General features: G+C 32.5%; 1 protein-coding gene across 1 annotated transcript; it reads right to left on the reverse strand.

The window, feature by feature from the left end:
• Positions 1-3,552, reverse strand: LOC126727756 (receptor-like protein EIX2). The gene is made up of 4 exons (XM_050433674.1): positions 1,890-3,552; positions 1,226-1,842; positions 117-128; positions 1-48 (listed from the first exon to the last, which is right to left on the reverse strand). Exons 1-4 carry the CDS (start codon positions 3,550-3,552, stop codon positions 1-3), a joined length of 2,340 nt encoding a protein of 779 aa, XP_050289631.1.
• Positions 3,553-15,791: the final 12,239 nt, after the last annotated feature.

Below are 15,791 nucleotides of genomic sequence, written 5' to 3' on the forward strand. Positions count from 1 at the left end.
CTATAGCAGTGGCAGATCATAACTTGAGGAATTCTCCTTAGACTTTCCCTGCAATCAGCCACTTAAAAGTAAGCACACGCATATAACCCCTTATACATAATATACGTTTCACTAACATTGTAGTCAATCTGCAAGTTTTGAAACTTAATTAGTTAAATAAGGAAAAAGATAACCAACTAGGCCAATATTTTCTTCTTTAAAGGACTAGAACCATATAGATAAATAGTTCTTACAAATCATATACAAGAATTATATATAATATGTAGGATTTTGTTCATGTATGTTTTATGATAAAACCAAGATGAAATAAGAACAAGTATATTTTTTTTGCAAATGATTCTTTCTGGCCTGTTGAAGAGCATGAACCAGTGCCACCTCTTGAAGTATACACAATGAATTGCAATATTCAATAGTGGTGATGTGAATATGAGAAGCATGGCCAGTATGAAGCTTAATTTCAATTCAATAATGTTGAAATTCTAAGAATTCATGTTAAGCCCACGTCTTTGATATTCTATTAGTAAATCCTCCTACTGAATTACATCATATGAAGTGAGAAATCAAGCTATGCATTGAATAATAATATTTAAAACTCCTCTCCACCACATATTTGATGTATTATGTATATTAGTGTATAACCCGTGTATATGCATGGTACAATTAAAAAAAATTACAATTACTCGCATATATGGATTTAAATTATTCTCTCTCTCTCTCTCTCTTATTTTTTTATTTAATTTCTTTTTGATATACACTTGAGTTTACTCTTTTTTTCTTTTTTTGTTTATTGAGTTTTTGATGATTTATTTATACTATTAGACTTTTTGTTTTTTGCACCTCATTAACTCACCTAGAACAAAAAATAAGAAAATTTAAATAGGACACGTGGCAAAAAATTGGACAACAACTGAAATCCAATTTAAAACCTAATTGAATTTTCTCTCAGCTATACTTATTAATATATATATATATATATATATATGTATATGAGAAACAATATAATGAACTTTATTTCAAGAAAAACTAACTAACTACAAATATAGATTGAAGCTAAAGATATGCTATATTTGTGAAATAAATTTTAAATCACTATCACATTAGCTATGAATTAATTATATCTTCAAAGTATGTAACTTTAGAATTAATATTAGGGACATATTGTTGGAAGCAATACCTTTTAGCTAGATAACGATGTTTTACGCTTGCTGAGGTGGCATCCTCTTACCTTCTTCAGTAACCAATTCATCTTTAGCACTGTAGTCACATAAATCCAATCCTTTATATAATCCGCAAATCTGAAATAAGCATGCCTATAGGTCCTGTTGAAGAATAGAGTCCCACAAATTGCGCAAAAGCTAGTTGTGAATCCAACTCCCATACCTATATAGAAGCTAGAACTTTTATATTCATCTTCTTTTTTGCCAATTGGTGACTTATTCAAATATTCCTCCTCTATTGTGCAACTTTTTGGAAGAGGATCACCGTAAAGTTGAGGATTGCCAATGTAACTGAGAGCATCAAAAGATTGAAGCTGAGTGCCTAAAGGAATTTTGCCAATGAAGTTGTTGTATGACAAGTCCAAGTGACTAAGAAATGTCAAATTAGATAAGCTTGGAGGAATTTTACCCGATAGATGATTTTGAGAGAGATCGATTGACTCCAACTCTTTCATGCTCCCTATTTTTTCTGGTATATTACCCATCAAATGATTTCGAGACAAGTTCAAAAAACGTAACTCGGAAAGAATTGAAATTTCAACTGGGATTGATCCAGACAAGTTGTTACTTGAAAGGTCTATGATCTTAACAAATGCAAGGTTCTTTTCATATTCCAATTCATTCCCTTTGGGAACCAATTTAAGATTCTCAATATATGATCCAGAATCATACATATATCGTAAAGAATTAAAAGAGATGTCTCGAATATTGGGTTCCCGTATTGCCATGGCACTATATTTTTCAAGCACTTCGGTATGGTTCCTGATAGACTATTATTTGCAAGGTCCAACACTCTAAGAGAAGAAATTTGGCATATTTGTAGAGGTATATGACCCTTGAATCTATTTGATCTTAGACGGAGAATTAAAAGGTTTGTCATATCTCCAATCCAGAGTGGTATGATGTCTGACAAATGATTATCACTTATATCAATGAGCCTAAGATTTGAGCAAATTTTCAATGATGAAGGAATTTCTCCAATGATGCTATTGTTTTGTAAATGCAGTGATTGGAGTGCAACTAAAGAACTCATGGAATAAGGAATTCTACCTGATATATTATTGCTCCCAAAGTTTAAACGAATCAAAGACGGCCAATACTTCCAGCAATGAGAAAGCTCCCCTGATAAGAGATTGTTTGATGCATCTAAAATCTCTAATTTATTCTTTACATTCCTTTGTTGGCACAAGAAATTGGAAATGGATCCATAAATTGAGTTGTTAGCGATATTGAGCACTTTGACCTTTGTAGACAATTGTGGCATTCGACCTTTGAAGTGATTAGATCTTAAATTTAAGATAGTAGAATTCAACACAATACCTGAGACATGCCCTTCTATACGGTTGCTAGAGAGATCGATTATTTCAATGCTCGAAGTCCAATTCCATAACCAACTCGGAGCCTTGTCTGAAATTCCTGTCTGGAACATTTCTAAAATTTTGAGGGATCTTTGTGTTTGTAGCCATGTAGGAAAGTTAGGACCTATCTTGCAGGAGCTCATCCAAGCATATTCAAGTTGAAAAGGTGGAACCCAATTAGAGTTCACATTAAAGAATAAAGATGTAAAAGACATATCTAGGTACTTTAATTTGGAGAGCTTAGTGAAATGTCCTTCGTCTACAGTGCCTGTTAAGAGATTATATCCAACAAGCAACGCCTTTAAATTTGAGAGAAGTCCAAGACTCTTTGGAATGTTGCCGTTCAACTGATTATCATAAAGGAATAAATCTCCCAAATAAGATAAATTTCCAATGGATGAAGGAATAGGACCACTTAAAGAATTAAATCGGAGATCAAGGTTTATTAGGTGCTTAACCCGCCCTAATGACTCAGGAATTTTTCCAGTTAGGAGATTGGAATTCAATAATAGAGATTTTAATTTCTGAAAATTCAAAATACCATGAGGTATTTCGCCTTTCAGAGAACAGTTCCTTAGGTCAAGCACTAAGAGACTTGTACTTATATTAGAGAACCAATTAGGTATCTCATGATTGAAATGATTATTGGGGAGATAAAGGACTTGAAGAGATGTGAAATTGACAAATCCAAGAGATGGGTTTAGGCTATCAAGTTGACAATCTGCCAAGTATAGCTTCAAAAGAGATGGGAACTTACTTATTATTTGAAGCCAATCAACTTCTTTGTGAAGGTTAGCAAAGCTCAGGTCAAGGTATTGAATGGAAGAGAGATTAGACATCCAACGAAGGTTATCTGCATAAAGGTCAGAATTACCTCCAAGATTTAGATAGAGAAGGCCTGAGAGGTTCCCAAGCTGATGAGGAATGACTCCAGAGAAGTTTGCTGAATTAAGGCCAAGATGTCTTAAACTACCCATTGAACCAAGGAAACTTGGAATAGTAGTACAATTAAATTTATTCCATCTCAAGTCCAAGTAATTCAAAAACTCTAATTCAAGCAATGAAGAACTAATCTCACCACTTGACCTGGTATACGAGCTCTGTGACTCGACCGGTTTTGTTATCACAACGAACTCTGTCCCATCTACAACAATCTTCTTGGTCAGACCAGGATGAGAGTCGGCTCAAAGGATCCGTGAGACCTCGTTTGAGGCTTAGAAGTGCTTGTTTGTCTCTCTCATTGCAGGTGGCATTTGAGTTTGCTTTGAAAAAGCTTGAAGTGAAGGTTGCGGAAAAGAACCATAGTAAGAAGAGCACATGAGTTGCAAAAGAGGCACCCATGACAACTCAATAACAGAGGATGAGAAATGTTCAAAGAGATGTTTGAAGATTCATATCAAATTGGATACTACTATCTCATGACACTATAGGCTTTAAGCCTAACGCAAGAGATCATTGATTACCACACAAAAGTTTGAAGGTTCATAGCAGGTTGCTGCAAAGACTTTGACTTGCAGACTTAGTCTGTTTTTTTGATCGATGACTTATTTTCCTTTCTGCACCGTCATTTTCATGCAATTATCTAAATTCTAGGTGGGTGCTATCCCCTGGCTTGAAGGTATCCATGGCAATGTCCAAAATTTGATGTCTTTAATTTTGAATATGCAGTCGGTACTAAACTAAAGAGTTCATATTGTCAGTTTCTCATTGAAATTTAACTATGGCATATGCGTTTTAGCTGGGATGTTTCATGTTAAAAGCTTTATTCTAATTAAAGTTCATGTTGAAATGTTGCTACTTGCCAATATCATTTTTCCCCACCTTGAAAGAAACGTTGATCCTTTTCCATATTGTCCTGTGTATTTCTTGTTAGCTTATTAAGAAATCTGTTTATCCTAGAACCTACGCTCTCTAATGGAGTTATCATTTGGTTCTAATTTACCATGCTAATGGTTGGTTATTTGGTGAACTATGGAAATTTCCATTACAGTTCTGTTGATACTATAATTAAGCCATGAGCGTTCTCAGAAGCTCAGAAAATCAGAGTATACAGGAAATACACGTCCCAAATTTGAGTCGTGGTAGTTTCATTTGAACACCATCTTTCACGCACCGCGTAGAGATTCCTGATCAATGCCAAACTCATCAAGAATTTGACTCGGTGACTTATTTCACTTTTCGTTAGGTGACTTGTTAAACACTTTACATTATTTTCCACCATGCTGCATAATTTTCATACTAGACCATGTCTAATCTCCGACTTCTAGATGGCCCATAACTCTTTTTTTTTCTTTAGGAATCATTGAATAATCAAATTAAATTAAATTCCATTAGTAATTATGAAGCTTAATTTGGTCAGCCTAATAAAATTTCTGATCTTATTTTTTCACCTCCAACTTTTATTTATATATACAAACTGAACTAATTTCTTAGATAATTTACTACTTGAACTAACTAAAAGTGGCAAATAAGAAATTCTTTTAGCATTCAATTCAAATTGATAGCAGTGAATAAAGCGTTGTGCTAGTTATGTAATCATTAAAAGATGGGTATGTGAGGGAAAAAAAAACAATTGTAATAATTAAGTAAGATTTATTATTGTCAGTCATTTTCTTGCAACAAGCTAATATTGGAAAAAATTATTAGGTACATAGAAGTGGAACCAAGGGATAGAGTTGAGAGCAGAGCTTCATATTGGTAAAGTGGTAAAAGTGACTCCAGTATTCCTGAGACTCCAGTATTTCATGTTATCAAGGATTGTTGTTACCTAACGAGAAAAACTTCTAATGGGGCTCAAATAAAGAGAAAAAGAAGATGCACCTGGAAATGCTGGAACCCAAAGTCTCTTCACCAAAAAAGGGCTGGTACTTTGGGGCTCGATGCTGTGAAGTCCAGGAACATAATCCCTATTAGCTTAGCTAAACTGGAGGCTCAAAAATTGAAGGAGATTCTCTTTGGGCCTCAACCTGAAATACTCAAAACAATTGACCCAATTAGACCATGTGGTCTCCTCTAAAAAAGAAAGCTTGACTATGTGGCCAGTGGTAAAGTAATAAATTTTTTTTAAGAACACGACTAAATCCACAAAAATACACACACGTATATATAATAAAAATGTATAATATACATATTCAGTTAGTTGATAATCGATATTACATAATTCAAAAAAATAATCTTTCATTAATTTAAAAAATTAAAGATTTCACATTAGGATATAACAATGTTTTTAGAAAACATAAAATGTTTTAATTTCAATTAGATTGAATTATAAATATAAGTTTTAATATGTCTTAACATATATAATGTAAATAGGAAAATATAATATAAAAAAAACTAAATGAAACACTTTCTTCTGTTTATGGATGAAAAAGTAGCATATGTCCCAAAGTTTGAGCCATTAAAATCATAGCATATTTTCTTTTAATGGAAAATACAAGCATTCTTATATCCCTTATAACTCTCTAAATGAAAAATGAAAAATAAAAAAAGTTTTAAAAAAAAAAAATATATTTTTACGAAATAGATTTACTTATCTATTTTTACGAACATATGGTTTAAATGCTCATACATTTTTTTAATAAATAAGTGCTCCTAAATTTAATAAGTTATAGCTGGAAAAAAAAAAGTGAATAAGAAAAGAAAAATGAGATAATAATACTCATTTCAAATGATTTTTTGTGCAATGTTTTTCTTTAAATATTAAATGGGCCAATAAATAAAAATGATACATTTTATAAAATTTTACTCATATATAAGGAGAGGGGGGAGAAATTCAAAATGCCAGAGGGCCATGCCCCCCCTCCCCTCTACCAATGTTTTTGATGAAACATGAATACCGTTTGCAAAAGTCAAACTACCCAAACTTATTGGTGGAGCTATTGATGCTGACAAATATAAATCCATGTGTGCACGGGCCTAGTTGGATTGGTCTTTGGAGTATTTTTCAACCCAATCGGACCTTTTTGGGTGGAGAGATCACCAATGCAACACAGAGTAGCTTTAAAAACCACCAAATCTATCGTATAGGGATCGTAATGGAATTGTGTTGGGTCGTTGATTTGGGTCATAGGCCTAAAAATTTGGGTTATCATTCAATTATTTACACCCATTATTAAATAAATGAGTACAATTTATACCATAAAGATGTTTCGTCCACGACACATTTTCATAATAAATTATAGGTGATTAGTTGTTATTGGTTCAAATTTGAACTTAACATTAAGATTACTTTTTTACTCCAATAATAACAACTAATAACAACTTACCTCTTAGAATTTATTGTAAAAATATTGTGAAAATATTGTGGATATATCATTTCTCTTTATACAATTGATTCTACTTTTCTAATTTCATCAAAACTAAAGTGTGAGAATAACATGTCAACAACCCAAAGCAAACTCTAGGATTTAGTTATGGATGACACCCCCACCACCCTGTTGGAGATCCAATATTATTCTCCGTAAAATAATGGATTTGCATAATGGAGCCATTACTTAATTAATTACGAGAAAAGTTTTTTTGAAAAAAAAACTAGAAAATTATACACATACTGATAAATTAAGAAAAAAACGTGTATTGCAAGAAAATTACTAGCTAGGGTTTGGACCTAAGAAATTAAATTCTATAAAATAAAAGTATAAGATTTTGTATTCCTAGTTACAATCCAAAGAGAGCAAAGAAAAAGGAAATTACAAGAAAATTCCAAATTTACATCCCAAAAATTATGTTTGGGAGATAAGTTATCAAGTTGGGAGGTGTTAGACACTCTACCATGCACTCGCTAAGTTGATCTCCTTAAGGTACAAAGGCCAATAAAATAATCCACCATTTCAACAAACAAGGAATAATATATAGAAGTAATCCATGGCAATAAATTGACTCCAAATCCGCATGATGAACGAAAACATCCCGCATGGGAAACAACATATGAGGTTAGCAATGGACATGGAAGATAAGTCGCAATATGATCTGTGATAGGTATGGAACCATAGATCCAAGTTTTTTTGTCATGTAAATATGAATCATTCAACCCTAAGATCTGAATGACATGTGAATGTATAATCAAATTAAAATAGAAAATATTTTTTTTCTTTTTCATATTTTATGTGATGCACAAATAATTAGATCATGATTATAAAAAAAAATGCATGAAAATGTGATAAGAAGCATGAAACCCTAGATCTACACATCAAAAATCCTAGATCTAAATGTTTGAATCTATATAAACATGTATATGTGGTATATGATAATCAAATCTGAAAACCCTGATATGCTATATTCTAAAATGATAAGGGGAATTTTTTGACAAAATAAAAGTTGTTGTTGATCTCCAAAGACTCGTTAGTCTCTAAGTTGAAGACTTCACGCAAGATGAAGCCGTCAATCTCTAAGCTGAAGACTTCACAAAAGATGAAGTTGTCAGTCTCTGAGCTGAAGACTTCACGCAAGATGAAGCTGTTAGTCTCTAAGCTGAAGACTTCACAAAAGATGAAGTTGTCAGTCTCTAAGCTGAAAACTTCACAAAAGATGAAGCCGTCAGTCTCTAAGTTGAAGACTTCACAAAAGATGAAGCTGTCAGTCTCTAAGTTGAAGACTTCACGCAAGATGAAGCTGTCAGTCTCTAAGCTAAAGACTTCATGCAAGATGAAGCCGTCAATCTCTAAGCTGAAGACTTCACAAAAGATGAAGTTATCAGTCTCTAAGTTGAAGACTTCACGCAAGATAAAGCTGTCAGTCTCTAAGCTGAAGACTTCACGCAAGATGAAGCCGTAAGTCTCTAAGCTAACGACTTCACGCAAAATGAAGCTGTCAGTCTCTAAATTGACGACTTCACACAAGATGAAGCGGTTAAGCTGACGACTTCATCTTCTGACCTGTTGGCATCTACGCCTAGATAGGGAGAAAGCTGAAGGCAGGAAAGGATCCCATGAGATATGTGTATTAATGAGTGATAAGGATAAATTTACAATATTAGAATCACCAATGAAAAGGGATGAAGCGAATATGGATAAAAATAATGCTTACTCATATAAGGCATAAGTTGACGGTTTTAGATAAAGCCATCAGGCATAAGCTGATGGTTACATGTAAAACTGTCAGCTTCCATTAGAAGGTGTCAACAAACGAAGTGTAGGGAGTTCGTAAAACGCACCTGAGGGCAGACGCCAGTAAGGCTAAAGGATGTAGGGTAAGCTGACGACCCTGATACAAGTTTACTTGCTGCCCACGATTACATATATAAGGAAATGTCTTCCTCTCCACGTTTGGCGCTACTTAAAAGGATTCCGCTAAATACGCCCAAAGAAGACTCCTATAAGGAAAAGACTTCTAGTCCAAGGAAGAGAGGTCAACCCTCTACTATTATAAAAGCCCCAATACCCTCACCAACTAAGGTACGCATAATTCACCCCAACTCTGGTACTCTAGAGTTGTGAACAAGAGATTTCTCTAACTTGACTGTCGGAGGGTATTTGGCCGGTACCACACCGGTACTCCTCTTAAGGTCTTCAGCTTTTATGTTGTGCAGGTTCTTGTCAAGAGCACGTGAGGACCGTGTGGCTCATTGGTGATTTTTTCAGCATCATCATAAAACATGATCACAAAAGATCCATTCTAACATATTTTTTTGGATTTTTGAATAAGAAACAGTAACTCAGTCCTAACTCTAAAGGTAGAGAGTACTACCAGCATGCAAATTCCGAATTATGATCGGGTAATGGCTAGGGGATGAATTTTAGTTCTCTTCACTCCAAAGAATTGTTTGATCTTGAACCTGTAGAGTTCTTCATCAGTTTCAGTTTCTTTGAAAAGATAGTGGTAGTGACGAACTTTTCTTCACTTACCAATGATGATGATGCTTGATGCAAAGGATGAATCCTATAAATCTAAGCTGATTTGTGTGTTTTTATGAAAGATGTATGTAGAAATATGTAGAAAAATAAATGAAAATTCGTAGCTGTTGGGTATGGGGGCTGAACACTAAGCACTATAAAGCTCTACATTAAGTTCTTGAAAAATCTTGTCCTCCAAAGTTTGCATACCTCTAATATTTAAAAAGGATATTATTCTCCTTGTTATTATTTTTTAATCAATATTCTCCTTACTTTTAGGCTCTGCTTGGGAGTTCATAAGGAAATGGAATGGAATGTATTTAAGTAAGAGAAAGGAATGGAAAAGAATGGAATGGAATGAAATTAAGTAACCGTGATTGGATGTTTTAAAATAAAGGAATGGAAAGGAATAAAAATGAATGGAATATAAGTAATCCTGTTTGGGAGTAACATGGAGAGAATAGAATGGAATCATTTTATGACAATAGTACTATTAAACCCCTATTTTAAAATAAATGGTTGAATATATAGGGATATTTTGGGAGTTTTAGTAAAAAAATCATTAAATCTAATTTCATTCCCTCCCATTCCTCCCAATATCGGGGGGAATAAAAATTTGAGGTTTTAAGGGAATAGAGAGGAATAATTATTCCCTCCTATCCATTTCATTCCCTCTCACTTAAACTTCCAAACAAGGGAATGGACTATCCATTTTCTCCATTAAAACTCTCAAACAAGAGAAGGGAAAAATATTCTAAAATTATTATTTTTTATTCCTTTCCATTCCATTTTATTCTCTCCTCCCAAGCGAACTTAAGAACCAAAAGTTGTGCATTTGAATGAACATCTTTTGGGCCAAAATGGGCATTTGCCCCTTTAGCCCAAAACAAGTAGTAAAATGTCCATATTTTGAAACTATTTAGCCATATGTCCCCGTTTTAAACCCGATTTTTTAAAAATCGAGTTTCAATGAAAAACTTGATTTTTAGAAAATCGAGTTATAGGCAAAAACTTAAAATTATATATATATATATATATATATATATATATAAAATTACATGGAAATTGAATTCCATGTAACATTTTCCAAGTTACTAAGTAACTCGATTTTCATTAAATCGAATTTCAAAACAGGGGCATTTTGCTAGATAGTTTCATAATAGAAGCATTTTGTTACTTGTTTTGGGCGAAAGGAGCAAATGTCCATTTTGGCCACATCTTTTATATTATAAAATGTGTACCACTTCATGTACCATTAATAAAAAATTGACACTTAGCCACGTTAGTCATGTTTGCCTCTCCCGTTAGTTGAGTAGCAAGGTTTTGAAACTCAGACCGGACCGTATGGTCCGACCGGAAAAACCTTGAATCGTTCATTTTTACAGTTCTTTTAGCATCAAAAACCACTTTATGGGAAAAAAAACAGGAACCCGTGCAAACCGCGGTTGGACCTCACGGTTTTGAGAACCGTGATCAGACCGCTTCTCACGGTTCCCTACTTCCCTTTGAATCTAAACCTTAAAAAAAAAAAAAAACACACAGAAAAACAAGCTTTAAATTCTAGAACTGTGATCAGACCACTTGGCCGGCATGCATTGGACTTATTTCAGATCTGGAACCAAAAGATTTGTGAGGGGAAAAAAAGAAAAAAAGCAAACTGAGAAGAAGAAGATGACAAAGTAGGGGTTGTGTGAAGTTGAAATAGCAAGTTAGCAACCAAACACAGATCTCCAATCACAGCCTTCATCTTCGTCTTCTGCTTCTATTTCTTCTTCTTTCTTCTTTTTCTCCTTCTTCTCTTTCTTCTTTCCGTGGAGACTGCTGTGGTTTCTCACCTTCTCTTAGTTTGGGTTTGTTTTGAATTCTTTTTTTCTTTTTTATGTTTCCAATGGCATTGGTTCACGTGACTTGACTTGGAAGAATCTAGAGCCCTTCTCCTACACGTGACTTGGAAGAATCCAGAGCCCCTCTAGCTACACGTGACTTGGCATTGGAACAAGAAAACTTTTGATTTTTGAAATTGGCAAAATGTTTCAGCCAATAGATTTGCAACTTTGAGACTGTAATGTGACTATTGATAGATTGATAAGTAACAAATAAAATATTATAAGTACTTTGTTAATATTTATAATTTTTTTTAAATGAAAAAATATAGTGTTATAAAATATTTCACAACTTTTTGTCACAATTATAATGTAGCAAAGTTTGAATGGTAGAGGAAAAATAGTGAGTCAACGGATACAATTAAGTATATAATTATTTTAATTTAAAATTACTAAGTGCCCTTCTAATTCCTATATTATTATAATATTACTATCACGAGTTTATCTAATCAACATATAAATAAATAAAGAAATATTATATTTATGTATGCTTAGGATATTTTTTTTTTTTTTTGAGAAACAATGTATGCTTAGGATATGATATTTCTTATTTGTCCTATGAAAGTTATGATATAAAAAAATATATTTGAAAGATAGATTTCTATATTTAATTGGGTCATTTAATTTAATTTTTCTATTTATACTAATTTAGTATATTTATTTATATATAAATAATTATTAAATTAATTATGACGTCATCACGGTTCGACTTCAGTTCGACCTTAAAAATTTTGAACCTCTCCCTTTTACAGTTCAATGAACGGTCCAAATCTGAAAACCTTGTTGAGTAGGAGAAAAAAGAGAGGGGGAAAAAGTAGTGAAATATGGAGGAATACATCATTTATGGTTCAGAAGATATTCATTATGTGCATTTGATGCTGAAAGTGAAACCAATAGTTTATCTCTCTTAGTATTCTGTGTGTGTGAGAGAGAGCGTAATCTTTTTGAGGAAATATTAGAAAGAAACACAAATTTCTATGACACTTGAGTTTAGACTAATTAAAAGAGAATAAGTGCCAATCAGCACTTGTGTTTTTCCTATTCAGAAACACTAGTCAGCTTCTAAATTTTCAGTTTTTATTTTTTATTTTTTAAATTTAACTTTTTCTTAAGAGATAAATTAGTCTTTTAAGCATGTCAACTCTATGTTAGGAGAAGGTATACATTGCTTCAGGTGTATACATCATCTCTCTCACAGCAGGCGGTTCCCACACAAAATATAATTCTTCTTATTTTAGATAATGTGTTTTTACTTCATTCAAATTTTAATTAATAAAATAGAATAAATGCATTATCCAACCACATAAATACAATTAAAATCGTATTTATGTGGTTGGGTAATTATTTACACTTAACTTGGATAATTATTTACATTTAACTAGAAAGTTAACACTATTTGCAGGACTCATTGCACACCCTTGATACAATGGTTACTCCACAAGTATAATTAAGTGCTTGTGAGATGTGGGGGGCAAGCTGGAAAGAACTAGAGTTCAAATTTCTAAGAAGGAGTTTCATACACATATATACTTAGATTACGTTAAAGTAGAATTTCTATCCTGTAAAAAAAAAAAAAAAAAAAATTGCATAGAATTATATGTATTTGCATGTTTACCATAATCAGAATTGCCAACCAATAGGATTTTTTCTTTTAACTAAAATTCTATTAAAAAATTTTATGGACCAATTAGAATTAATTTTAGATAATCCCTTGCATGCATGTCTTTGATAGGATCATAAATCAAACCAATCAGATTTTAACATTAATAATACAATTATCTGGACTTTTTTGAACATAAAAAGAGTCCAACTTTCTTGGGATTACACACTTATAGTAGTAGTAATAATAATATAAACAAAGAGAATGAAGCATTGCAAAAGATGGTGTCTATACTAAGTCTCAAAATACGAAAATAAATTAAACTAATTGCTACCTATAAACAATTCAACTAAATTGGCAAAAAAATATTAATAATTTAAGGATGTTAGTGCAACTAGATTAAAGTTCAAGGGTTATCCATGCACATTATCACATGCTAAGCTCTTCTTTAAATGACTAGCACCATGTAAAAGTAATTAGTTCTTAGAGCATCTATAGCAGTGGAGCTAAAAATTTAGCAATTTAGCTCTACCAAAAGTTACTTTATTTATTTTACCTACACACATGCTGCAGCGGTGGATCTATTTTAGCTTTCAACACAATAAAATAATATAAATATCACAATAAAATATTCATCATATACAACATCATCATCTCTATCTTTTTCTCTCTCTTCCTCTTCGTCTCTCTCTTCTCTAATACAGAGCAAGCAAACCACCACACCACAACAACAATCACACCATGGCAACAATCACACCACAGCAAAAATCACACCACGACAATCACACCAACACACCACGACAACCACCACCACCGACCCACAAGCCACAATCCACCGACCCACATCCACGAAACCCACTGATCCACAGGCCACAATCCAATCAGATCACACCCACAGCACAAACCCAGCACAAACACAAACACAAACACAAACCCATCACAAACACAAACACAAACTCAGCACACATACACAAATCTAGCACAACTCGGCGGTGATGGGGCTCGAGTAACAGATTGGTGATGGGGCTTGGGGAGATGGGGTCTCGGCCCGCCAGAACCACTCAACCCACGCCCACCAAAACCGCTTGACTTGCGGCCACTAGAACTGAAGGCCGATTGACCCGAGCACCACCTCGATCGACAAGCTCACTAGTGAAGCAGAGAGGAGATGAGGGAGGCACTAGAGGAAAAAAATGAGAAGGAAAAAACGGAAGAAAGAAGAGAAGCCGGAGAGAGAGAGAGAGAGAGAGAGAGAGAGAGAGAGAGAGAGAGAGAATAATTTAATGAGAGAAGAGAGAGAAATTTAATAAAATATATATTTTTTTTTAGCTTCTTGCTACAATGCACATTTATTTTTAAATGTGCACTGTAGCTGAGAAGCAAAAATTTTTGCTTATAGCTCCATTGCTATACTCTTCTTTTGTGATCAGTGGTATTAAAAAATAGTAATATAGCTATTTAGTACCACTACTGTGAGTGCTCTTACGCATCGTGCGCGGAAACTAATAAACCCTGACATTTTATTCAATGTATATTTTAAGATAAAACAAAGATATAATATCCAGTACACCAATCAAAAAAAAGAAAAAAAAGAAAAGAAAAAGAAGATGCAGTACATTTTTATTACCAATGATTCGTTCTGGCCTCTTGAAAAACATGAACCCATGCATATCGCTTCCTGAAATATACAAAAGGACCTACAATTGTCAAAAATACTGTGTGCATATATATAAAAGTACCATAAACAAAATTCAAAATGTAAATTAAATACATGGGTTAATGTACTAAATCTATTAAACTTGATAAACTTATGCCATTGGTATTGAAATCCCAAATGAGCATGCTGGCGCAGAAATAAAATATTATTAATTTATTATTGTTATTCTCTCCAAAAAAAAAAAAAAAATTTCTTATTGTTATTATTTCTTCTCTAATCTACTTTTTTTTTTTTTTTTTTTTTTTTTTTTTTTTTTAATGAATTTTGAAGTAGACAAATACGAAGAAACAATAATAAAATAGCTGCCAATAAAAAATAATAATAATGATGAAATAGTTGAAATTACAACCCGTATAGTTTAATGACTAAGGGCATGTTTGGTAGACTGTAATAGGCGTTGTAATATAATAATTATTCCTATAATTTAGTTATTCTTTAGTTTGGTTATGTTTTTATTACAAAGAGTTATCATTGCTTATGAATTGCTATTGTTCAAAATGAGGAATAACTATTCTTCTTTAAAAGGTTGTATTAGCTATTCCTTAGTAAGTGCAATAATTTCAAAACTTAATATATTTCCCAATAAGCAAACTTTCCATATACATCTAACAATTATAAAAATAAAAAATCATAAAAAAATAACACATATTTCTCTTAAATTTAAAAATAACAATTTTTAAGGAGATATAATTATATGAGTAAGATATTTCCTAAAATAAATGTTAAGTTTCCTTCTAATGTTATAACTCACAATCAAACTAATGAATATGTTTAGTTATTACATTACAACACACTTTATTACTAGTAATAAAGATTACAATTCCTGTCGTAATCCTTATTCAGTGTACCAAACGTACCCTAAATAAAAGTCCCTTTTTACTCCATATTTTTTTAGATGATTCTTAAGATAGTTATATATTCATTATATGATTTTTATAAATATTTAATTAAATAATTGGTATACAATCCATCACTGACTAGATTATGACTCCATTTAAATGAATATAAATAACTCTAAATTTTTTTTAATGAAATTTATATACTTAAAAAAAATTATTATAAATTATAATTCAAATTTGGAGGTCATAATTAAGCCTCACTATTTTAACTTTTAAAGTTAAGATTTCTTTTAAAAAATAATAAATAAAAAATTGGAGGGGTATTCAATTCGTGGTATTCACATAAC

The sequence above is a fragment of the Quercus robur genome, chromosome 5, assembly GCF_932294415.1.
Source record: "Quercus robur chromosome 5, dhQueRobu3.1, whole genome shotgun sequence".
NCBI classification, from domain to species: domain Eukaryota; kingdom Viridiplantae; phylum Streptophyta; class Magnoliopsida; order Fagales; family Fagaceae; genus Quercus; species Quercus robur.

Coding starts and splice junctions, on each gene's coding strand:
- LOC126727756 (XM_050433674.1), bottom strand. CDS start 3,552: ATGGGTAGTTTAAGACATCTTGGCCTTAATTCAGCAAACTTCTCTGGA. Junction 1,843..1,889: donor TTTAATTCTTTACGATATAT/GTATGATTCTGG, acceptor TGGTTCCCAAAG/GGAATGAATTGGAATATGAA.